Source organism: Phyllopteryx taeniolatus, chromosome 1 (genome assembly GCF_024500385.1).
Source record: "Phyllopteryx taeniolatus isolate TA_2022b chromosome 1, UOR_Ptae_1.2, whole genome shotgun sequence".
Taxonomy (NCBI): domain Eukaryota; kingdom Metazoa; phylum Chordata; class Actinopteri; order Syngnathiformes; family Syngnathidae; genus Phyllopteryx; species Phyllopteryx taeniolatus.
In genome coordinates, this window is record NC_084502.1 from 9,111,871 (window position 1) to 9,136,821 (window position 24,951).

General features: G+C 40.9%; 1 protein-coding gene across 6 annotated transcripts in view; it reads right to left on the bottom strand.

Annotated features, from left to right (window-relative positions):
* Positions 1-470: 470 nt before the first annotated feature.
* The window catches only part of LOC133475793 (guanine nucleotide-binding protein G(I)/G(S)/G(T) subunit beta-1), a 36,327-nt gene continuing 11,846 nt past the window's right edge, over positions 471-24,951 (bottom strand). For 2 of the 6 annotated variants that reach the window (XM_061769245.1, XM_061769259.1), the window contains exons 2-11: positions 19,016-19,122; positions 18,889-18,927; positions 18,626-18,732; positions 15,381-15,444; positions 14,329-14,491; positions 12,002-12,068; positions 9,927-10,128; positions 9,248-9,464; positions 5,170-5,285; positions 471-2,359 (exon numbers count right to left, since the gene is read on the bottom strand). In XM_061769245.1, coding sequence (XP_061625229.1) covers positions 5,179-5,285; positions 9,248-9,464; positions 9,927-10,128; positions 12,002-12,068; positions 14,329-14,491; positions 15,381-15,444; positions 18,626-18,732; positions 18,889-18,927; positions 19,016-19,072 — 1,023 coding nt within the window. In that variant the 5' untranslated portion in view covers positions 19,073-19,122 and the 3' untranslated portion in view covers positions 471-2,359; positions 5,170-5,178. Of the gene's footprint in view, positions 2,360-5,169; positions 5,286-9,247; positions 9,465-9,926; positions 10,129-12,001; positions 12,069-14,328; positions 14,492-15,380; positions 15,445-18,625; positions 18,733-18,888; positions 18,928-19,015; positions 19,123-19,335; positions 19,493-19,537; positions 19,738-20,103; positions 20,228-24,951 lie in introns of those variants that run through there. The other 4 variants (XM_061769239.1, XM_061769231.1, XM_061769221.1 and 1 more) reach the window with 4 other exon arrangements.

Below are 24,951 nucleotides of genomic sequence, written 5' to 3' on the forward strand. Positions count from 1 at the left end.
TCAGTTGCAAACACTTGGTAGTAATATAGTCATTGTTATTAATCAACATTACTGAACCAAGCATTTTTGGATAAGATGCATTTGTGCATCTGACTCGCTCGCGTACTCTACTGTCTTTTTTCCTCCGTCGTTTCAGACTTTGTCCAACAGGTGGCAACCAAGATCCGAAGTCTGCAGGTTCGACATGGTCGAGCGGCAGGTAGGTCAGGTGATTTGACACTGTGGAACTCGAGCCAAGTATTTTGACAATAATCAGCCAAGTGTCACATTTCCACGCCTGAACACAATAAACGCACAATTAACGTGTTTCTATGCTACGAAATACTGTACCAAGTGTGTAAATGAGTGGACAGAAGTCAGACAGCTGGAACCGTGAATAAGAAAGTTAATCTTGAACATAATTGGAAGGAAAACCAAACCGCTGGCAACATTCTGCAGGAACTGCTCTCATTGACTCACACAACAACAGGTCATCTCAAACTGCTTTTTATTACATCTTAAATAACAGTACATTTTAATATAGTTTCTATCTTGCATCCAGCTTTCGGTTGTACACTGACTGACTTGAAAATTAAATACAAAAGGTGAAAAGGGAATAGAGGGGGTGCAGAGCTCTACAGTTATTTGATGGAGAAAGAGAGAAAAGGGAATATATATTTTTTGTAACTTTTTTATTCAGTTTTGTTTTCTTTTTTGCCGACTCCAGGCCTAGCGCACAATTACAGCACATCTTTTGTTGTACAGAATGTTGCAGAGAAAAAACAAAAAAATGGCACTACTGCTAAAAGGAAGAGGGTCTGTTTATAAGGAGAAGGGAACAAAAGTCTGCCATCCAGATGCTGCAAGATTTTTTTGAATTTTTTTTATTAAAGGACAGGAAAAAAAAAACTGTTAGAAAATGTTTTTCTTTGTAAGTGAAATTTTGTTTGCTACAGAAGGAATTTGTCCCATTGGTATGTTTAGGTGATTAGATGTATATATGCAAGTGTGTACAATTTACATTTACGTCTAAATTTGTGGAATCCCTCCCAAGTATGGACCAAGCAACTGTTAATGTCGGGTTTGCTTCTCGTGTGCATAGTTTTGACATTTTAGTTGTTTTATGTATGCACGGAGTAGCAAAAAACAAAGTCAAAACTGGGGGAAAAAAATAAATACAGTTGTATTGATATATTCAACAGGTTCTTTTCTCAAAGAAAACATCAAAGGACTTAATTCCATACGCACCTTTAAGCAATTCTACAGCATGCGATTCTAAGAGATAACCCACCCATGGCAGACAACCAAATTTTTTTTTTTTTAGTTTTTAACTTAAAAAGCTTCAATATTATTTTCAAACATTGATTTATACAACATGTCATTCACAGAGTAGTAACTGCATTTCCAAGCACGGAATGGGCACCCCTGTTCGAGAAAGTTCGGGAACGCAGTCTGGCTAAAGTGGAGCAACTGCCTACCTCACCAGTCACAACCCCCGGTGGTCCCAACCACAGCAACACAAAACTACAGGAGGAAAAACGTGAAATAAAAATAAAGAAAGCGTCAGGTGGATTATGATCCAATAGATTAATCTTCATGTCATTAGTCTAGACTGGTGCCAGACAAAAAGGTGTAAGAATGGTTAAATGTTTTTTTTTTTCCTTTTGCATTTTAAAAACAAGCATTCATTTATCACAGCATGTGCTTGGTTAGTTACATTTTTTTTTCCTTTAGACAATATTCTATATATGCAAAGTTTACATTTTTGTGCAAACAAAGTTTTCTGGACTACACTGGGGGGGGAGACTAAAAGTTTCATGGGTCTAAATATACACAGCAGGGCCAGAAGTGACTCGAGGACTCCTTATTGAAGCAAAATTCTCTCACTTTGTTCTCCAGTGGGCTAAAGATCAATTCCCAAGGATGTTTTCAAATTAAAACATTATTTAAAACATGTAAAGATCAGCAAATAAAACAAAGATTTGATCCTCATTTTAACAGACTACCTACAGATCTACTTCAACAGAGAGGAAGAAGAAAACAAATTGAAAGATGGCCAAGAAGCTATTAAGAGTTAGATCACTGTCGCGTGATCTTCACTCTACCTGTGGTCATGGGAGGAATGCACAATTTTCCATCCGTCCATTTTGAGACAACCAAATTCCTTGACCTATATAGTTGGCGCTGAATGAGTGACAGACAATTGTGCTCTTTTAAGGAGGAGGGGGAGGAGAGAGAAAGATAGAGAGGATTTTTGCCCTTAATAGTTTTTGGGGTGTTTTGAGTCAGTATCATGTTTTGAAAAGATTGGATATGCAATACAATTGAACATTGTGATGTTGGAATGGTCTTCCACGCAACTTTGGAGGCTGGATACCATCTGCAAAATGAACAAACCACTGTTAGTTGATAGAATTACTCAACAACAGGCCTACTAATTAAATACAAAAGAGTGATACATGTTGTGTTGTGCTTTGCAACTGCTGCTCGTTACAAAGCAAGTACAATTAGTGGCTGACTAAAGACAGGCCACCACAGGCGAGATTCTCCAGATTATCAATGACAGCCTTTGCCAAACCGAACCCATGCAACCCCTTCAACTTCCCAGCAAAGTCACTCACCCCCTCTCCTCCTCTCCTCTGCACCAAAATAGTTTTGCATAGTTGGATCAAATTGGATTCCACAACGTATAGCTCCTTTAACATTATAGAAGACGACCGGTTGTATTTTGGGATGCATTATAGTAAGTTTTTGAGTTAAGAATCAAATTTCAGAGCGGAAATGCTAGTAGTGGCTAAACCACATATTAGGAAATCCCTGACAAATGGTAGTGTACACACCACTAGATTCGCTAGAAGACGTTGACTTTCCTCTCAGAATCAACATTTTGTGTGGCATACTGTAGTACAAAATATTCCATTCAGAAAGTAGCTATGTGAATGTGCACTTAGAAAAATGTAATTTTTATAACCACTGAAAGTCTAGAAAGAACTCAAACAAAGGGGAGTGTAACCATAAAACTGAAAATGGTTTGTACTCATCTGTTGAGAACTATACTGGAGTTTATATCACAAAAACAAGTTCAGGTGATTTTCAACCCCCATTGGCACATTCGAAATTACCTCCAGTGCTGTTGTTTCTCATCTTTGGGTCAAATTCTTCAGAACTTTAATTTTGACTATCATAGCTATGCAGATGACACACAGTTATATTTATCAGTGTCTCCAGATGATTATAGTTCAATTGAGGTGTTGTGTCACTGTCTAAAACAGATAACTGGATGAGCCAAAACTTTCTTAAATTTAACCACAATAAAACTGAGATAATTGTTTTGGGCACTAAAGAAAAGAGGATTGCTGTTAGTAAATACCTGGAGTCACTCTCTTTAAAAACCAAAGACCAAGTCAAAAACCTTGGTCTTCTGATAGTCATATCAAATCAATTACTAAAACTGCCTTCTACCATCTGAAGAACATATCCAGTGTGAAGACTTTCATGTGTCAAGTAGACCAGTAGAAGCTCATGCATGCTTTGATCTCAAGTAGACTTGACAATTGTAATGGTCTACTGACTGGACTCCCTAAAAAGAGCATTAAACAGCTGCAGCTCATTCAGAATGCTGCAGCTCAGGTTCTGACCAGAACAAAGAGGTCAGAGCATATTACTCTAATTCTAAAGTCTTTACACTGGCTTCCAGTCAGCTTTAGAATAGATTTGAAAGTTCTGCTACTGGTCTATAAATCACTAAACAGTTTAGGTCCTGAATACATGAATGAAATGCTAATGGAATATAAACCCAGTCGGGCTCTTGAGATAGACAGACTCAGGACATATAGTGGAGCACAAAGTCCAAAGCAAACATGGTGAAGCAGCATTTAGCAATGATGCGGCACACAAATGGAATAAGTTGCCAACAGAAGTGACGTCAGGCCCAAGTGTGCATGTTTTTAAATCCAGGTTAAAAACTCCTTTTTTCCCCCCATGCTTTGTAGAGCATTTCCACTTTTAAAAGATATTTCTTGCACTGTGCGCTGTTTTAATTGGGTTTTTATTTTTTTCCTCTTTGTTTTAAATGTTTATAAGCTGTTTTTTTTTAAATTTGTTTTTAAATGCTTTTAAATCATGTAAAGCACATGGAGTTACCTTGTGTATGAAATGCGCTATATAAATAAATTTGCTTTGCAACATTTTATTTAAACTATCCTTAAATACGACTGAATTTATCTGGCCTGTAAAGAAAATAAATCTGGTTTAGCAAATTTAGTGCTTCATTTTGTATATCGGACAGATGGGAAGAGTTATTTAAAGATGAGGGTGAAAATTAAAATATTTTATATAATATCCATCCATCCATTTTCTGTATCGCTTATTCTCACAAGGGTCGTGGATGTGGTGGAGCCTATCCCAGCTATCTTATTATTATTATAGTTTGACAAGATAATTCTAATTTTTAACGGCATCATTTATTATTAGTTTAATCATCACGACCTAACTGAAATGAATGAAAACATTTTTAGTGGTTTATTTTCGCATTTTATCATTTATAATTAAACAATTTTATAAATAAATGGACACATTTTCGGAAAAACAGCTAAATGAATGCAATAAATATGATTAAATTTGACAGACGCGCCATGTCATTCACAGATGAAGAGGGAATAGAAACATTTTTAAAATCAAATTCCCTCATTTTTAATGGCATAATTTACAATTAAAACACTGATTCACCAATTAAACACTTTAAATCATTTATTTTCCAAATATATATTTACCATAAATCAACCAACCAATTACTTAAATTAGATTCATGAATAAAAGAAACATTTTTGAGGAAACAAATGGCTAAATGAATGCAACAATGATGATTAAATGTGACTGACAGGCAAGGTCATTTTGATAAAATAATTAATTTTTAACAGCATAATATATAATTGCAATATAATTAATTTAATGATCATTTCAATCGTTTATTTTACAGATGTTTTATTTTATTATTTACAATAAATCAACTGACCAATCATTAAATGAGAAATTAATTGAAATAACAAAGGCTAAATGAATGCAACAAATAGGTCTCTTCATAATGTAAATGCTTAAGTGGGACAGATTAAAGAATGGGGCGACCTCCGGAACCGAACTTTGCCCAGCTGTAAATAAACCCATGGTGAACATCTTGGGGCCTTTCCATACCTGCAGACTCTAGTTCCAGATCTTGAGGAAGCTATCCCAGGACCCTGTTGCCACTGCCATGCCGTCGTCAGTCACACCCAAGCAGCTCACCCGATTATCATGACCAGCCAGGACACCTGTGGACACAGTGAAGACCCAGGAAAAGCTCAGCATCTACATAAATAATCAAGGTCACAAAAGTTGGACATGCATAAAGCCTGACTAAGACCTTTTCTCTAATATTTGTGGAAGGGTTTCATCCCTACAGTGGAACTTAAGCCTCACCTAAATCACACCAGATCTCAGCCAATCACACGGAATTTCAGCACATCATGTGAGATGTCATCTCAAAGAGCATTTTGAGGATTAACTCCAAAAGTGATTTGTTTGTGCGACACCACTGTAGAAGGGTAGACCAGTGATAGCAAAGAGGAAAAATAACCAAACAAAAACTTGTTCAAGCAAAGCAGTGGTTCACACATCCCTGTCCTGGCTGCTCAATCCAATATGACTAAAGTTACACTAATAAAATAATTGCATTTAGTCTTAATTTGAAGAGACTCACTTCCCAATAATGTCCTAAAAAATGCATGACATTTAAGAATACTAAACAAAACGCATAATTCGTGAGGTGACTTGCGTTCCAAGCAGTAATCTCCCGCTTCACTTTTCCACACGCGTCCTAAAATGTTACCTCAAACATTGCCTGCCGTTAACTCAAGGTTTAATGATGACATAAATTGACCCTAAAATGGAGTAATTCGGTTTCCACGATTTCCTTTGGGATATTTTAATTGTGAACAAGACCAAGATATTTGAACTCTTCCAGTTGGGGAAGGATCTCATCCCCGACCTGGAGAGGGCACTCCACCCTTTTCCGACTGCGGTCTCAGATTTAGAGGTGCTGATTCTCATGCTAGCCTCTTCACACTCTGCTGCGAACCGCTCCAGTGAGACTTGGCGATCACGGCCTGATGAAGCCAACAGAACCACATCATCTGCCAAAAGCAAAGATGCAATACTGAGGCCACCAAACTGGACACCCTCTACACCTCAGCTGCGCCTAGAAATTCTGTCCATAAAAGTTATGAACAGAATCGGTGACAAAGGGCAGCCTTGGCGGAGTCCAAGCCTCACTGGAAACGAGTCCGACTTAACTGCCGGCAATGCGTACCAAACACTGACACCGGTCGTACAGGGACCGAACAGCCCGTATCAGGGAGTTCGGTACCCCATATTCCCGAAGCACCCCCCCACAGGACTCCACGTGGGACACGGTCGAACGCCTTCTCCAAGTCCAAGAAACACATGTAGACTGAATGGGCGAACTCCCATGCACCCTCGAGGACCCTGCAGAGGGTGAAGAGCTGGTCCACAGTTTCACGGCCAGGACGAAAACCACATTGCTCCTCCTGAATCTGAGATTCGACTTCCCTCCTCTCCAGCACCCCCGAATAGACCTTACCAGGCAGGCTGAGGAGTGTGATCCCCTGTAGTTGGAACACACCCTCCAGTCCCCCTTTTTCCACCACACCCTAGTCTGCCAATCCAGAGTTACTGTCCCCGATGTCCACGCGATGTTGCAGAGGCTTGTCAACCAGGACAGCCCCACAACATCCAGAGCCTTTAGGAACTCCGGGCAAATCTCATCCACCCCTGGGGTCTTGCCATCGAGGAGCTTTTTAAACACCTCGGTGATCTCAACCCCAGCGATAGGAGAGCCCGCCTCAGAGACCCCAGACTCTGCTTCCTCATGTGAAGGCATGTCAGTGACATTGAGGAGGTCTTTGAAGTATTCTCCCCACCGACTCACAACGTCCCGAGTCGAGGTCAGCAGCGCCCCATCCCCACTATACACAGTGTTGATGGTGCCGTCCGGAAGTCGTTCTCCATGGCCTCACCAAACTCCTCCCATGCCGGAGTTTTTGCCTCAGCGACCACCAAAGCTGCATTCCGCTTGGCCGGCCAGACTACCTCAGGAGTCCCACAGGCCAAAAAGGCCCGATAAGTATAGCCACACATGCTTGGCGCCTCACACCATAAACAACTCCATAGTGGAAAAAAGTCCAACCCCTCTCAAGAGGCCTGGTACCAGAGCCCAAGCCGTGTGTGGAGGCGAGCCCGACTATATCTAGTCTGAACTTCTCAAACTCACACACCAGCTCGGGCTCCTTCCCTGCCACAGAGGTGACATTCCTCGTCCCTCGAGCCAGTTTCTGTAGCCGAGGATCGAATCGCGAAGGTCCCTGCCTTCGGTCACCGCCCAACTCACACTGCACCCGACCCCTATGGTGCTTCCCCACAGGTGGTGAGCTCATGGGAAGGGGGACCCACGTTACCCTTTCGGGCTGTGCCCAGCCGGGCCCCATGGGTGCAGGCCCGGCAACGAGGCGCTCGCCTTCGAGCCCCACCTCCAGGGGAGGGGCCCCGTTGACCCGCGTCCAGGCAAGGGAAACCTAGATCCAATTAATGTATTATTCATAGGGGTTTTGGGAGCCGTGCTTTGTCTGGTCCCTCACCTAGGACCTGTTTGCCATGGGTGACCCTACCAGGGGCATGAAGCCCCAGACAACTTAGCTCCTAGGATCATAGGGACACACAAACCCCTCCACCACGATAAGGTGACGACTCAAGGCAGGGTGTCCGGGCTCTCCCTGAGAGGTGAGAAGCTCGGTCATTCGGGAGGGGCTCAGAGTAGAGCCGCTACTCCTCCGCATTGAGAGGAGTCAGATGAGGTGGCTCGGGCATCTGTTTAGGATGCCTCCTGGACGCCTCCCTGATGAGGTGTTCCGGGCACGTCCCACCAGGAGGAGATCCCGGGGATGACCCAGGATACGCTGGAGAGACTAAGTCTCTTAGCTTGCCTGGTAATACCTCGGGATCCCCTCAGAAGAGCTGGAGGAAGTGGCTGTTGAGAGGGAAGTCTGGGCTTCCCTGCAGAAGCTACTGTCCCCGCGATCCGGCCTCGGATAAGTGGAAGACAATGGATGGATGGATATTTTAATTTTAAGTAGGAACAATCAACCAGCATCACAGAACGAAATGTCAAACTTTGATGGGTTTGCACTCAAAATATTGCTAAAAACAGATAGAAAAACATGGGTGGGGGGTGGTGGGTAGCAGATGTCAGCCCTTAGTGATCAATAAGTGTAAAGTATTCATGCCTCCCTATGGAGTTCCTCCGCTGTTGTAGGCAATACCTGCTGTTTTAAATAGCAAATGAAAAACTGAACTTCAATTTGTCTTATTGCACACTAATATCCAACCTTACAATATGTCTAACACCACACCAACTAACGTTTCAGAGAAGAAAATCTGATTAAAAAGTATTAAACAGCCAGCAAGCATTGGCCTGGCAGAGCACTGCCAAGGAACAGGCCATAACATATCTTCAGACATCACCAAGCAAAAGAAATTCCGAGCTTTTGAGGTAAGGGCTATCTTAGTTGTGAATGTGAAACGCTTCGTTTATTATGAATGGCTGTATTTTGCAGTGGTTTGTGTTCAAGTAAGGTTATGGAGAAGGACTTCTGGATGGCTTCAATGAAATTCTGGTTCCCCCTGCGGTGTCTTAGGTGAGGGAAGCAATCCACTATCAACACTGTATATTTTTGGAATGAGGCGCATGCTGCTGACCTCGACACAGGTTAAAAAGCTTCTCGGTGGCAGGGCCTAGGGGGTGGATATGATCTGCCTGGAATTCCTAAAGGGACTGGATGTTTTGGCTGACAACGTGACAGGCCTCTGAAACATCGTGTGGACATCTGGGACAGTGCCTCCGTTCTGCCAGACTGGGGTGGAGGTCTCCCTTTTTAAGAAAGGGGACCGGAGGGCATGTTCGAACGACAAGGCGAATCACAGTCCTCAGCCTCCCTGGTAAGGGGTTCTGGAGAGGAGGGTTGTCAGTAAGTCAAATCTCAAATTCAGGAGGAGCCGTGTGGTTTTCGTCATGGGAGTTAGCCCAACCAGTATACATGTTTTGTGGACTTGGTGAAGGCATTCCCTTCCCTTACTTTTTGTGAGTTGTGTACACACCAATCTACCCATCTATATGAAGAAGTAAGATGGCGCAACATACATCACATCAGGCAAAGTTCACCTGCACGATCGGCCTTCAAAGTGTCCCAGACATTGCAGTTGAAGTCATCATAGCCAGCCAGCAGTAGGCGGCCACTCTTGGAGAATGCCACAGAGGTGATACCACAGATGATGTTGTCATGCGAGTACACCATCAGCTCCTGGTCAGCACGCAGGTCAAACAGCCGGCAGGTGGCATCGTCTGAGCCTGTGGCAAAGGCATTGCCATTGGGGAAGAACTGCAAGAAAGAAGATTTTTGTTGTTGTTGTAATTACTAAAATGTTTTTGCATTTTTTTAAAGAAATGCACTATATTTACAGTTAAGGTGTTAATTTCTATGCAATAGGGATGTTTGGATGCACTTAAGTGAATGATGATTCGGACAATTTATTTTTTTTCCAAAAACAACTAACAGTCTGGTCCATAAATATTGGGACATGGACACAACACTCATCTTTTTGATCGAAATGTACCTCTAGTCCTGTTAACATTTCTGTGGTAGCAAACTAATTAGGCTTAACTTATCGGCACTGTTTGCTGGTTGCTGCAAAGTTTTGATTGACTCAAAGATGACACCATGTAACCTTACAAAATCCTCAATTTCCACATGATCAACAATTAATTGAAAAAAGGCAAAACCACCTTCTCACGGCCATCTTAAGTATGTCACTTATGCATGAGTGTAGGAAGGGAGCCTTACGCAAATGGCATTGATGTCCGACTCATGGCCAGTGAAGGTCTGCCGACACATTCCTTCTCTGATGTCCCAGAGTTTGGCCGAGGCATCACAGGCCCCAGACACAAACAGCCTGGTATCGGGTGCCAGAGAGAGACTCATGACATCACCAGTGTGGCCAGCAAACGTAGTTGTCTGCTGTCCAGTCTCAATGTCCCACAGGGCGCTGAAATTAAGTGATCGGGATACAATCAATATATATCTAACTAAAGGAAAATTAAGGTGAGTCTATCTAATCGGTTATAAAAAGTCAAAAGAGACTAAGCTCCAAAACGGAACATCAACATTTAAGACTCATTCAAGGCAGTCAAATACAATCAGCGATTAAAATGTGAAGCACTCACGGTTGGAGACGAAATGACTACTGATGCACCTAATTTTTTTGTCCAAAAATGGTCCAAAAGTAAATTTTTGGTTTCGGACCCAAATACTTTTGTCACCGAAATAAAACTACCGAGGCAGGATGTTATGACGCATGCAATAAACCATGGTCAGCCGCACGGTCGTACACACACTGTATTGGACAAAAAAATAAAAACAGAAAACCCTGGTGAGTCCACATCGAACAGTCGGCCAACCAAGCTGCTTTCCACCGTTTGGGTATGAAGGGGGAATATTTGTTGCACACTATTATGCGGTGCCCCAGGTACTTAGAAGCTAAGGTGGCTAAATACGATGTCGAGCTGCAGATGCAAATGTTTGCTTCGTGTCCGGTGTATCAACAGCATAAGTCACTAAGGAGGAAATGCTTGTTGCACGCTATTGCACGCCGTCCAAGCTACAAACGAGCTAGAGCTAACGTGGCTAAATATGAGGTAGAGTTGCAGAAGTGAATGTTCGCTTCGCGTCCAATGTCAAACAAGTCACTAATCATCACCTCCATGGCAGGGAATAAGCTACACTTCTGACAAGTTTTGTATCACAAAGGGAGGACGAGGAGTAGATAACAGGAGAAAGACGACATGCTCAGTGCTAAGCGATCGTGACATGAAGTTGCAAAACACCAAACTAAGTCATTGGGTGATATCGTACATTTGTCACATAGGTCTGGCTGGAACGGTGTTATAGCATAGAGTAATTCTCCTTGAAGAGCAAAATAGCAGATAAATTAACTGTCTAGAGAAAAAATACTGTAACACACGATAGTGCTAGACAGCCACACCGGGACCAGAACCGGAAATTAAATAGTATGTCAACCCTAGTTTGCTACGTCACTTGAGAAAATGGGCCAAAAAATTTAAAATGACATTACTATAATAAATATTTTTAACATATGATAACCTTTATTAGTCCCACAATGGGGAAATTTGCATCGTTTTAGCAACAGAAGTAGAATCAGAAAATCCAAAAATTGCAAGCAAGAGAAGACATCTGCCTGCAAATGCGTCCGCTATTACAAGGTTATTGCAAGAAACGTTAAAATAAACAAAGCCATAATTTATTAAGGATTGCAATTATAGAGTATTGATTATGTTGTGCAATTCAACAGTATGCAGAATTATTTTTATTACATTAAACAATATACTACAATAACTGTCTCACGGTAACGTTGCTGACAATTTAAATATGAAAATTCAGACAAATTATTTTGGAAGTGAATTTTTAGATATTGGCAGCTCTGCAGTCATAGCCATAAATGAAATATTACTAATAACTGACATAGTACTTTCTTTTGGTGTTTCAGCTTTCAGCCTGGTCAAACCTCATTTTTGGTTTGGGTCAAGAATTTTCATTTTGGTGCATCACTAAACATGACATTCGAGATGAGATTAGATAAAACCAATACTTAAAATATTGATATTTTAAGTCACTAATGTTAATTTAGAAACAAAACGGGTTTCTAACAGGGTTTTCGGAATATGTGAGCCCAACATGAACATAGAAATCAAATTTATTTATGCCTCAATGTTAGTACTGATTTGAGCATCTATTAAAAACATCTATTTTTTTCATTATTAAATTAGTCAAGATTGTGAGCCAACACGTCATGTTTGAGGCATCAGGAATTTAACTGCATTGGGTGCAATGTAACAACTCACCAGGTGGTGTCTCCAGAGCTGGTGACAATCTGGTTGTCATCCAGGAAGCGACAGCAGGACAGGTAGCCTGTTAGCAACAGCATCAAGATTGAATATTTATTTCTGAGATCGACCCCCGAAAACCTTCCAGATTACAAAAACAGAATACATTCCAGTTCCATGCCATCAACACACGAGGAGGATGGGATTATCACACTCCAGACGTCATAGAAAGCTATGGAATTAATTTCATAATATTCAAAACAATTCAACAATAGGACTTGTCACTTTACAATTTGCTTCCTTTATTCATCTCAAGATAGTCGAGTGTGTGCGCCCCTCCCTATGGCGAAGGAAGAAGAACTTAAATGCTGACACACTTCCTGTGTCATGTGACACTGATCAGATAAATAATTCTTGCCTTCAAGCACAAAGCTTTTATTAGTTAAAAGGCAATATAGTTCCAATATGTTACACAAAGAGATCACAGAACATGTGGCTGAAAAATAATCCCCTCCAAAAGTACTGGAACGGCAAGGTCAATTCCTTTGTTTTTGTTGTATACTGAAGACATTTTGGTTTCAGATCAAAAGATGAATGTGAGACAAAAGTTCATAATTCCAGCTTTTATTTCATGGTGTTTACATCTAGATGTGTTAAACAAGTCAGGACAGGGCACCTTTTGTTTGAACCCACATACTTTTCAAGTGAGCAAAAGTATTGGAATGTGACTGATGGGTGTTTCTAGTTGCTCAGGTGTTGCCTTTTAGATTGATTGCTGTTAGTGCTTGTTTTTGGCTTTGGGTTTCACCTGTGAAAACTGCATTTACTGTTAAGAAAACATGTAGACCAAAGAGCTGTTTATGGGAGAAAAGCAAACCATTTTGAAGCTGAGATAAGATGGAAAATCGATCAGAGCTATTGCACAAACATTGGGCATAGCCAATAAAACAACTTGGAATGTCCTGAAAAAGAAAAACTCCTGGTGTACTGAGCAACAGACATTGAACAGGTCGGCCAAGGGTATCAACAGTAGTTGATATAAAACATCGTGAGAGCTGTGACGAAACACCCAAAGACAACAGTCAGTGACATCACTGCCAACCTCCACAGAACAGGGGTGAAGGTATCACAATCCACTGTTCGAAGAAGACTTCGAGAGAAGAAATATACAGGCCATACATACCACAAGATGCAAATCACTCATCAGCAAAAAGAATTGGAAGGTCAGATTGGATTTTGCAAAGTAGTGCAGCGATGACCCACAAAGGTTTTGGAACAAAGTTTTATGGACTGACGAGACCAAGATTAACCTCTACCAAAGTGATGGCAAGGTCAAAGTATGGAGAAAGAAAGGCTCTAGTTATGATCCAAAACACACAAACTCATCTGTGAAGCATGGTGGAGGTAATGTCATGGCTTGGGCTTGCATGGCTGCTTCTGGAACAGGCTCACTAGTCCTTATTGATGATGTAACTCATGATGGTAGCAGCAGAACGAACTCTGAAGTCTACAAAACCATTTTGTCTGGCAATTTACAGAAAAATGCATCCAAACTAATTGGGAGAAGCTTCATCATGTAACAAGACAATGACTCAAAACACACTGCCAAAAAAACAAAGGACTTCATCCGGGGGTAAAAGTGGAAGGCCAAGTCAATCACCGGACCTTAACCCATTAGAGCATGCATTTTACCTCCTGAAAGGAGAAACCCCCTGAAACAAACAAAAACTGAAAGAGGTTCTAGTAAAGGCCTGGATCATCATTTCAAATGAAGAATGCAACAGTCTGGTGAAGTCAATGGGTTGCAGGCTTGATGCAGTTATTGCAAGTAAGGGTTATGCCAACAAATATTAAATGTTATTCACTTTAAGTTAATTTAATAATGTCTGTTCCGATACGTTCGCTCACTTGAACAGTGGATCGGTTCAAACAAAAGGTGCTCTGTCCTGAGTTGTTTAACACATCTAGATGTAAATACCATGAAATAAAAGCTGGAATTTTGAACTTTTGTTTCATATTCACCTTTTGATCTGAAACCCAAATGTCTTCAGTATACAAGAAAAACAAAGGAATTGACCTTCCCTTTCCAACATTTTCTGACGTGAAAATTATCCAATAGAGGTAAATTACAACGCAAAGCATGGTCAATGTGCATACAAAGAAAAAAATGCACTAGAAATGGTAATATGGCATTTTTATTTTTTCTCTACACTCTTCTTGTTTTAATGAAGTCTAATGATCACTAGATAGAATTTCCAAGAGGAGGAATTCTTACAATCTAAATGGGGATTCTTCAAGTTTGTAGTAAATCGACATGAAGCAAATCAATGCGGTGTGCAGCCTACCTGTGTGTCCAGCCAGCTCACGGCTAACACGCACATTTCCCTCACGGGTCTTCAGGTTGTAGATGGAGCAGATGTTGTCCAAGCCCCCACAGGCAACATAGTTACCAGAAGGGGCATAGGCGCATGTCATCACCCAAGAGGAGCGCAGCGGGATGGCATGGACCTGCAGAGAGGGAAAATATTGACATGATAAAAAACATACAATGACATATGAGCATTTGGCCAAGTCTGCGATATTATTAGTTTATAAGTTCATGGTTTCAAAGGAGCCATACAAAAAATAGTGTTACTTGGACAAAGAATAAATGCAGGCTTAATCTTAAATTAGATATATGTCTAGTACAGCGATTCTCAACTAGTGGGTTAGTTATGAATCCACAATGTTTACTATGCATCTGTTGTAACATAGCAGTCATCTTCCCCCTCAGTTTGTGCTAAAAACAGATGTGAAAATACCAAATTGGCTTACATTTATTCATTTTAATATATGCGGTTCTTCCTCCTCTTCTTTTTTTAAAAATAATCTCTGAAATGCACTTTGCACAGGTAAATGTCAATTTATGTTAATGTAACCGATGTTCTCAAAAACTGTTTTGGAAAAATACCTCTTCTCTGTGTCCATTAGTTTTCCAACAGAAGAGGCACTCAGGCCATTGTCATTAACATACTCCATCCATCCATTTTCTGAGCGCTTCTCGTCACTAGGGTCGCGGCCGTGCTGGAGCCTATCCCAGCTATCATCGGGCAGGAGGCGGGGTACGCCCTGAACTGGTTGCCAGCCAATCGCAGGGCACATGCAAACAAACAACCATTCGCACTCACATTCACACCTACGGGCAATTTAGAGTTGTCAATTAACCTAGCATGCATGTTTTTGGGATGTGGGAGGAAACCGGAGTGCCCGGAGAAAACCCACGCAGGCACGGGGAGAACATGCAAACTCCACACAGGCGGGGCCGGGGATTGAAACCTGGTCCTCAGAACTGTGAGGCAGACGCCCTAACCAGTCGTCCAGCGCGCCTCGTCATTAACATACTAAACAATTAATTTACCTTGTTTGTGGTGTAGCTGTCCCAAATAATGAGTTTTCCATCCTGGGAGGCACTGACCAAAAGCCTGATGAAAAAGAAATTATTCAGTATTTTATTTTCATTACTTTCATTCTATAAACCAGTATTCTTAGTTGGCGGTAATGATTCAGATTCCCCCCCAACCCCCTCCCTAAAATTGAAGAGCTTCGGGTGACAGGGGCTGAGCTTTGCTATGGAGGTCAATCCAACAAGTATAACTACAGTGACAGCACCAATGCACAAAGGAGCAGGGAGAGCAGTGAGCAAAGCATAGCGAGGCCCACTGGGAGCCTGCAAATCTTAACTACCTGTACCATGGCGCACACAGATCAGCACAATGAAACATGAACACACACCACAATAGGATGTAAGAGGCAGAGACTGTACAAATGTCAGTTTTAGATTACAATAAAGTCTGCGGAGTGATACGAATGCAATCCTTGAATGTGCCAACTTTTTGACAGTTAACCATAGAGGATAAAAACTGGACTTTATTTATTTATTGTGAAGCAACAATAAATGAGACAGACAACATTTGTGAATGTGACTCTGGGTGTAGCTATGTGGAGCGGGGTGACAGGAGCCATTCTATTGAACTGGTTCAATTTAGTGTATTATGACAGTAGTTACAAGAGCAGACTATTTGAAAAGTCCTGTTCCCATCCTATCTTCATTTCACTAGATGCATTATAACTGGAAATATGACATCATTATAACATCTTGAGATAATCCTATGAAATCTATTAGCAAATGTCAGCAGTAAAAGTCAGTTCAAATAATGTCTACAAGCTCTGTTAAACCGTAAAAGGTATCGGACCAGGTTACTGCATCATATCAGGGGTTTAGGCTCATTTATGGTCTCCTTCCAGAAGTTAAACTAAGGTAGCCTTGAACCGCATTATTTGTGATGCCCATTGGGAGCTAAATAATAGACTTGGCAAATATGAATTCTGCATGGAATGACTTCTCTTTTGATTAATCTTCAAAGTAAACACCTTTCTTGTAAACTGACACCTTTCATTTCACAACAAAGACAGCAGTGCACAACAGTAACATTTTAAGCCAAAATATATAGATTGACAAAAAAAGATTAAAAATCCCACGGGGTGGCCATACTAGTAGTTTTTTTTGTTTTGTTTTTTTATATGGAAGGTCAATATAATCATCGATCCAATGCTGTTAGTAAATACCTGGAGTCACTCTCTTTAAAAACCAAAGAGCAAGTCCGAAACCTTGGTGTTCTGATAGATTCTGACCTGACTTTCAATAGTCATATCAAATAAATGATCTTTTATCGCAAATAGACTTGACTACTGTAATGGTCTTCTGACTGGACTTCCCAAAAAGAACATTAAACAGCTGCAGCTCATTCAGAATGCTGCAGCTCGGGTTATGACCAGAGCTAAGAGATCAGAGCATATTACTCCAATTCTAAAGTCTTTAGACTAGCTCCCAGTCAGCTTTAGAGTATAATTTTAAAGTTCTGCTACTGGTCTATAAATCACTAAATAGTTTAGGTCCTAAATACATGAAAGAAATGCTCATGGAATATAAACCCAGTAAGGCTCTGAGATCGACAGACTCAAGTCAGATAGTGGAGCACAGAGTCCAAAGCAAACATGGTGAAGCAGCATTTAGCCATTATGCTGCACACAAATGGAATAAGTTGCCAACAGAAGTGACGTCAGCCCCAAGTGTGAATGTTTTAAGTCCTGGTTAAAAACTCTTCTTTTTTCTCATGCATTTTCACTTTTAAATGATTTTTCTTGCACTGTATGCTGTTTTAATTGTACTTTTATTTGTTTTCGCTGTTTTTTCTTTGTTTTAAAATGTTTTTAATCGTGTAAAGCACGAATGTGTGAATGTTTTAGTCCTGGTTAAAAACTCTTCTTTTTTCTCATGCATTTTCACTTTTAAATGATTTTTCTTGCACTGTATGCTGTTTTAATTGTACTTTTATTTGTTTTCGCTGTTTTTTCTTTGTTTTAAAATGTTTTTAATCGTGTAAAGCACATTGAGTTACCTTGTGTATGAAATGCACTATATAAATAAATTTGCTTTGCTCAACAGTTTTTCCTCATTAGGGGCACAGGTGTCCCAGCTGACTGGATGAGAGGTGGGGTCCACCGTGGACTGATGCCAACAATCGCAGGGCACACAGAGGCAAACAACCATTCAGACTCACATTCACGCCTGTGGACATCTATAGTTTTCAATTATCTAACATGCATGTTTTTGAAATGTGGGAGGAAGCCAGCGTACCCAAAGAAAACCCACTTAAGCAAAAGGAGAACATGCGAACACCACACAGGAGATCCTAAAGCGTGCATTGAACACAGACGTGCTAACCACTGGGCCACAACTGAAGGATTTTTTTTTTTTAACAAAGATTAGTGTAATGCGTATTTAGACGTTTGAAGAATTTAACATTAGTCGACAACCGACTGCACCTACTTGTGTCCAATGTCCCTGGGGCTAAAAGGAGCAGGCAGACACGGCCTAGATGCTGGGTCAAAATATGTGACCCTCTTTCTGGGAGGCAAAATCTCAGATGGTAGTCTAATAAATACCAAAGCCCTATGGCAAATGAAACATTAGAAGATGAAACAGAAGGAAGCTGACAGATGGTAGGAAGTTGCACACCGTTTCATGGGGTTTTGACTGGTGCGAAGGTGGGGCAACATTACAGTCTTCCACACAGAGATTCAGCTGCTGCTGTGGGGATGTGACACAATCTGAGCAAAAGCTTTTTTTTCTCTCTCTCTCTTTTTTTTTTTTTTTAAAGTAAGGAATATTGCTCAATGAATCATTGCGATCAAGCCACCATTTTGAATATTTCTCTACCCACATACCTAACACCTAAACCACAAACACCACACACAACACAAAAGACACTGTAGAAGAGTGTGATTAATGCATGTCCAATAAGTGTTCAACAAAAACACATAGGATTATACTGTCTAAATACACTACAGTTGACTTGTTAGAACACTGGGTTTACGTTAATTTAATCGATGGCTTTGGGCAGATGTTAAAAATAGAGGAGCTTGTGGATGCAAGATAGAGCTGCTGTATAATTCCAGGAGTTGACAAGGGCCCTGAGGAGAAACACCCAGCACAAAGACACTCAAGCAAGCTTTTATATCCATTTCCTGCATTTCGGCAATGATGTGGGTCGATGGCATGAAATATTTAGTTAATGGACTGACTGGAGCTGAATGGAGTACCTCGAATCAGTGCCCCAGTGCATGGCATAGATTTTAGCCAAATGCCCCCTCAGTGTCCGGCGAGTGCGCATCTGAATTCGGCCAACGGGGTCAATGTTAGCTGTAATCTAAATGGGATTAAGAGGAGAGAGATTTTTTCACCAATATGTAACAAATCATAACATAACTGTTGTCAGTGTAAAGGCATGTGAGTGGCATTTATTAATATGAATAATGAGCATGTTGACCTGAGTTGTACACAGTAATTTGAACATATTCATTACCTGAGACAGGGTAGCATCAGCACACGCTTTCCTGGCATCCTGAAACACAACAATCCAAGTAGATTTGAATTAAGGACTGCAGTTGTTTCTATAATTCTAAACATGGAGGGCAGTGCGGCTGACTAACTCGGATCTGGTTCTTGAGCTGCTCAGCCTCCTGGCGTAGCTGATCCAGTTCACTCATTTTCCTCTGCTAATGGTGTGCTTCGCTCCGCCGCCTAGATTCTTTCAGATCTGAGGGAGACAAGATAGTAGTAGTTTAATTATAGTATAGTAAGTAACTTCTTTACATAAGCTGCAACATAGCTGTCCAGTAACGACTGTAACAGAAAGTAAACATTTCTCTGCAATTTCATCGGACTAATCCATTCAGTGTCTAAAATCCAGGGGTCAAAGTCACAGTCACAACAGGCAAACAATTTCAAGATAACTGAAGATTTCTCTTACCGTCCTGAAACTGTTACCTAGCAACAAGCACTTGGTAGAAACTCCGAGCTTAATTTTGAGAATGCATTTCTCCTCATAAGACCAAAACACAAAACAGCTGATAACCCTTAACAGTAAGACAGTAGGAAATGATTCAACAAAGAAACAACCCCCCCCCAATAAAAAAAACAAAAATAAAAAAAAAAACAGGATCAAACAATACCTAACAAAACGTTACCAAAACAAGGCAAGGTTCCAGCTATTCAGGAAGCAGAAGGGTAGACCACAACACCAGGTGGTTTTTGCAGCACTCCAGGTAAACCCAAGATGCGCGATTGATGGGTGGCGGCTGATGAAAGTGTTTCTGCTCTGGCCTCGAGACGCTCAACTATCCTCCAATGTCATTCCTGTAATCCTGGGACACAGTTGATTCAGCTCCTCCAGCCAAATCCGTTTAAGACAAAACCTGCTGATGATCTCAAAATCAGTGGCTATCCAGCTGACCCCAATCCTTGGTTGAGGCTCTTAGCCTCGACACTTTCACTTAGTATACATAGATAAAAATCATATTTAAAAAAAAATAAGTGACAAACACAGTGACAACTATGATAAACTATGGCTTTCAGTAGTGGCAACGGCAACTGATGGAAGACAAACTGCAAATTTACTTGGCTCATTCAAGTCGCACCAAGTTGACCATTAAATCACATGTCTAAAAGTACATTTTTGATGCCACCTTGTCCATTCAAAACACCACCCCTCCATTAAAAAAACAATAGCTAATCTTACCTCAACCTTTCTCTGTGATGCTTATTCCCAGGTAGCATTGACACATTCTAAAGGAACACCTTATCCTTCAGGGAGCAACCCGGTAGCTACCAGTCACCTGATTGGTCAGTGTTGATAAATGGATCTACACCTAGGTAAGTGAAGGCTTAACTACCTAATCTTCCCACTGAAATATTTTATGATAATATATGCTAATTCTCTTCTCTCGCTTATTAAAATGTGTTACCGGTGAAGGTTTTACAGATTGTCGAGATATTACTTCATGGGCGATATTGTAAACCGCTGTCTGAGACACTTGACCAGTTTGCAAGATAGATTTGCAAAAAGGTCAAACAGTTACGTGCACAACTTGTGTTACGTCTGTTTTTCAAAATACAACAGTTCTGGAGCTGTGCCCATTGGTCAGTCCAACAGCCACTGACTCTGCCCAAATAGTTACTGGTACAACAGTTAAAAAAAATAAAATAAATAAAAAAATTGTGCTAGAACATACTGTACATCCTATGTATGTTAAACCACTGAGCCATGAAGCAGCTTTATCCAATGTTGGAGTTACAGGTGAACAATCCACTGAGAGGTTTCTTAAACTGCTGTCCGTTTTATTTCTATACCACCTATTGTATGCAGCAGGAATTATATCCCAGCTTGCAAAGGACGATAGATGGGGTACACCCTGGATGCCAGTCAGTTGAAACATTACCAATAACACAAATTTACATAACTAAAACGGGTTAGGTGGCGTGGTAGAAATTGTCACACTGAGTTGCCCGAGACAAAATGTTTCAATGGCCGCCTAATTTGATTTTAATGTTTATATGCTTTACATGTTTCTTCAGGCAGTTATACAATATTTGAGGGTGACATATATTTGGACCAACTACCAGCTTTCAATAAAGAAACTGTACTGTACTCAAAATGATGTCAATGACTGATATTATAAGCATTAAGCCACGACTCTGAGGACCTGTGATAGCGTTGAGGCCAATACTGTAGCAGCCTAATAGAAACAGCATTGACTTCAGTGTCTTCTCTTTCTGCCAGCTATTTTTAGAGGTGGAGGGGAGGAGGAGGAGGAGGAGAACAAGGGAACGGGGGAGGGAAGCAGTCTTCACATTTTCCAACCACTCCTATCACTGCCGACATCTCATGCACTGCAGAGTAACGGGCAGGGGAGGAATTGCCGTCCACATAGACGCATATCGGTATTTCTCATTACTACAAACTAGACCATGTAAATCCCTCTCCCTTTCACACAGCACAAACATTGAAGTGTGAATGAAGGATAAACATTCTATGGCAAAATAATGTTGACCCCACCCATGATGTACTGTATATGCATTTATTGTATTACAATTCTGCTTAACTAGTACGCAAACAAGGTGCCATCTGATGTGCAAGGCTGAGAATCCTCATTTGTTTATTTCTTTCTAAATGTAGACCAAAAAACCTAAATAAATTTGAACCATTCAGGTTGTGCCTCCTGGTCCAAGAAATGGGACCCTGTACCTTACAAAAGCAGGAGTATAGTAAAGTTTTTTTTTTTTTTTTCCCAGAAGCAATTCTTCAAATAGGTTGTGTGACAGGCAGTACAATTTGGGGGATCACAAGAGGCTACTAAATGATGACAAAAGGTGTAAGCAATGACCTGCTCTGATGCAAAAGAATAGATGGATGACAGGGCCAGATTATACTAATACGTGGGAACAAGCAGAGAGTCTGAACTTCCGTCTTAAGCCTTCGGAAACAAGGATGCTAAGCAGGGTCCTAAAGTTACTTCATTTTGGTTGCCGTGGATTTGTTCTGCCATTGCTGCGCAAAGACGTTTAAAGCTGGAATTTGAAGTAAAACAAACAAACAAACAAAAATATATACTTTTGTGCGTCTCTGTGACCGGACAGCAGAATATTAAGAAAATGATATTTTGAAAAAGCCTCCCTCTCTTGCCTCATCTAATGCCTCGAATTTAATTTTAATTATTACTTTAATACCGACTCGGTGCACGGAGAACTAGCCAGTGGGTGGAGAGACGGCAGGTGTAATCGAAGAGATGTCAATAATTTCCTCACGCTCCCCTTGTGCTCGCGAGCCTCACGGAGGGGACGCAGTAGCCTGGGGTAAAAGGATACTATACTGTAGTTTCTTGGCCCGAGTATTTTGGTCAGCAAAAAAAGTTAAAAAGAAGGAATTGGACTGCGCTCTACTTCAAAACAAGGGTAAAAGAGTGGGTCATGTCCTATCCACAGAAGCTGCATGGGCTTGGAAAACCACAGTGTACGTCACTTCACCTTTCTCACCAAATCGTCAGGTAAGTTGATCCCTTCTCATATTTTTAATTGATTGTACATTGCAAAAAAATACAACATTGAACCGGCAAAATTTTGTGTCACGTTGGCGATCGTGGTGCAGGCCGAGTGAGGCGGCTGCAGGCGAGCAAGACACAGGTCCCCTCCTTATTCCTCCAGCGGCTCATCACGTTTGCCTGGCTGACCTAGGAGCTCTAAAACGGCCAACCAATCGCAACGAGCTGCTTCCTGGTTCTTTTTCGTTGAATGAGCTGGGTGGGGGGCTGAAATGAGGCTAGGTTCAAATCTTGCTAGTACTTTGAAAACTTGCATGTCTCAACTTTAATGCTTTGTACATGGATTGTGGTTTCAAAATAAGCAAAACAACAATGCAGTTTAGCAAGCAAAATCACAGGATGACGTTTCACTGTCATGTTTGTGTACAAAGTATAAAAGAAACTACAAATGCAAGCTCATTTACAACCACAATAATTCCAACAGAGCATCATCAAGACGTTCTTGTGCATTCCAAGTAAAACTACGTCATCCAGTCCTTCAAAAACATGCAAGAGTTATACGTATTTACCTAAACAGCAAAGTCGCCTTAGTATACAATTTTGGGAAGTAAATCATAGATGAAAATAATTTGGTGTGGAGAGGTGATTTGAAGACCACAACACAGCTTGGCCAAGATGCACAGTGGAGCAATCTCAAAGCTGGTTTAGACAGTGGTGACAACCACCAACCGGTCAGGGGTCTATAAGGGTGCTCCCCAGCCCACTGTCTCCCAGTTTGAGATAAATGGATCAACACTGTGCCTTTTTATACTGTACCAATTCCTTACAAAACCACTTTGGTTGCTGATTGCGGCTGATCTTTGACATATATCTGTCAACAGCAAATTATAAAAATTCTGTCTATAATCGTGCGTTTCTACAAGGTGTCACAATCTTGATATGAGGACGGAGCATCATGAAGCAGGCGTTTCCTATTTAGAAAGGCGTTTCCCTTCTTTTTCCTTTGTCAAAGCAATCAGCGGATGTGGCAATAGAGTACACATACAAAGTGGTTTCTCTTATTACAAACACAGAGGCCTGTGCTCATCCGGGTTTCAGACATTATTACTGGAGGACATTACCAGGTCACAGGGTACATCCTGACAGGAAAACTGATGCCAGCAGGCAAATGTTGGGCTGCAAACATCTCATAGCGATGGGCTACGGTCCAAGAGGGGCACTGAGAGTCCAAAGTGAGCATAGGCTGAGCATTCTCCTAAATTAGGTCAGTCAGATGTTATTAAACGACAATGACTGATAGCAAGATGTATAGACCAAAGCCAAAAGGTTGGATTAATCATGTCGGTTCACTCCCAAGAGCAGGGGTAGAGTAAAGGGATGTGGAAGACATTCGGGATTCATACAAAGATGGGGCAATCAGTAATGGCATTTCAGTTAGACAAAAGATTTGAACACTTGGCGCATGTATCTTTCATCCTCCTCATCCTGTTGGGTGAAAGTCTGTCAAAGTGGATTTAGGAAGCGATGCATGTCAAATGTGGCTGAAATGCAACCAGGTCATGAGGAGTACTGCTACAACGGAATGACTGTAATATAAGAAAAATACAGAAGGACATTGCTCCTGGACATTCTGTAAAAGCCCCATCCAGTCTCACTCAGTCTGACATCCCCGACAACACACAGCTTGTTGTCGGATAAGTCAAGACCATTGCAGATAGCACTTTCTACAATTCCAATCCTATATTGAAAAAAGTCAAATCGTATATAGTGGGTTATCGTACAGCCTTTGTGCAGTGAGTTGTGGTGTAAAGGTTAAGATTTGACAGGAAAATTTGTGGCTCCAATGGATAATACTGACAGAAAAGGTAGACCAACTATCTCTTGATCACTCTTTGAGAATAGGTAGATTTTAAATATTTATAGGAGTCAAGAAGAATAGTGAGGCTTGTAATAAAAGCCCTGAGGCCATGTAACCCATTTTGCTGTACAAAAACTAGAGCAAAATCCTGGGGCTACAAAGGAACATGCATATAGTGACACAGTTCTGATCAGAACGTTCCAATTGATTGTTAGTTTCATGATTCCTCTGATAGAAAATGGAATCACTTTCAATTTTCTCCTGTTATTAGTTTTGCAGCAAAATGAAAAACCTTTGATATCATTGATTATTGAAGTACAATTCACTACAAGTCATTATTTAGCCATTGCACTACTTGAGTGGGGCAAGAATTGGACAAGGTTTGAGCCTTTTTATGCCTTTAATTGATATAAGGTCACGTTCAGTTGCGGTATTGTGAGTAATCTGTAACAGTTTAGGAAAAAACAAAAACTCAAAAATTACATTAAAGGGCAAGTCAGAATTTTTGCGATGAGTCCGTCACTGTGGTAGCGTAATGTCTGATTAGCGCAGCCATGACATTAATAGGGCTGACAGTATAATTTATTTGATAGATTTGTGAAATGTTCCATAATACTGTTAGCACTAACTAAACTGACACTGTATTGGGTTTTGTAAAAATGGTGGACTATTTTCAACTAATGTTTTAAAA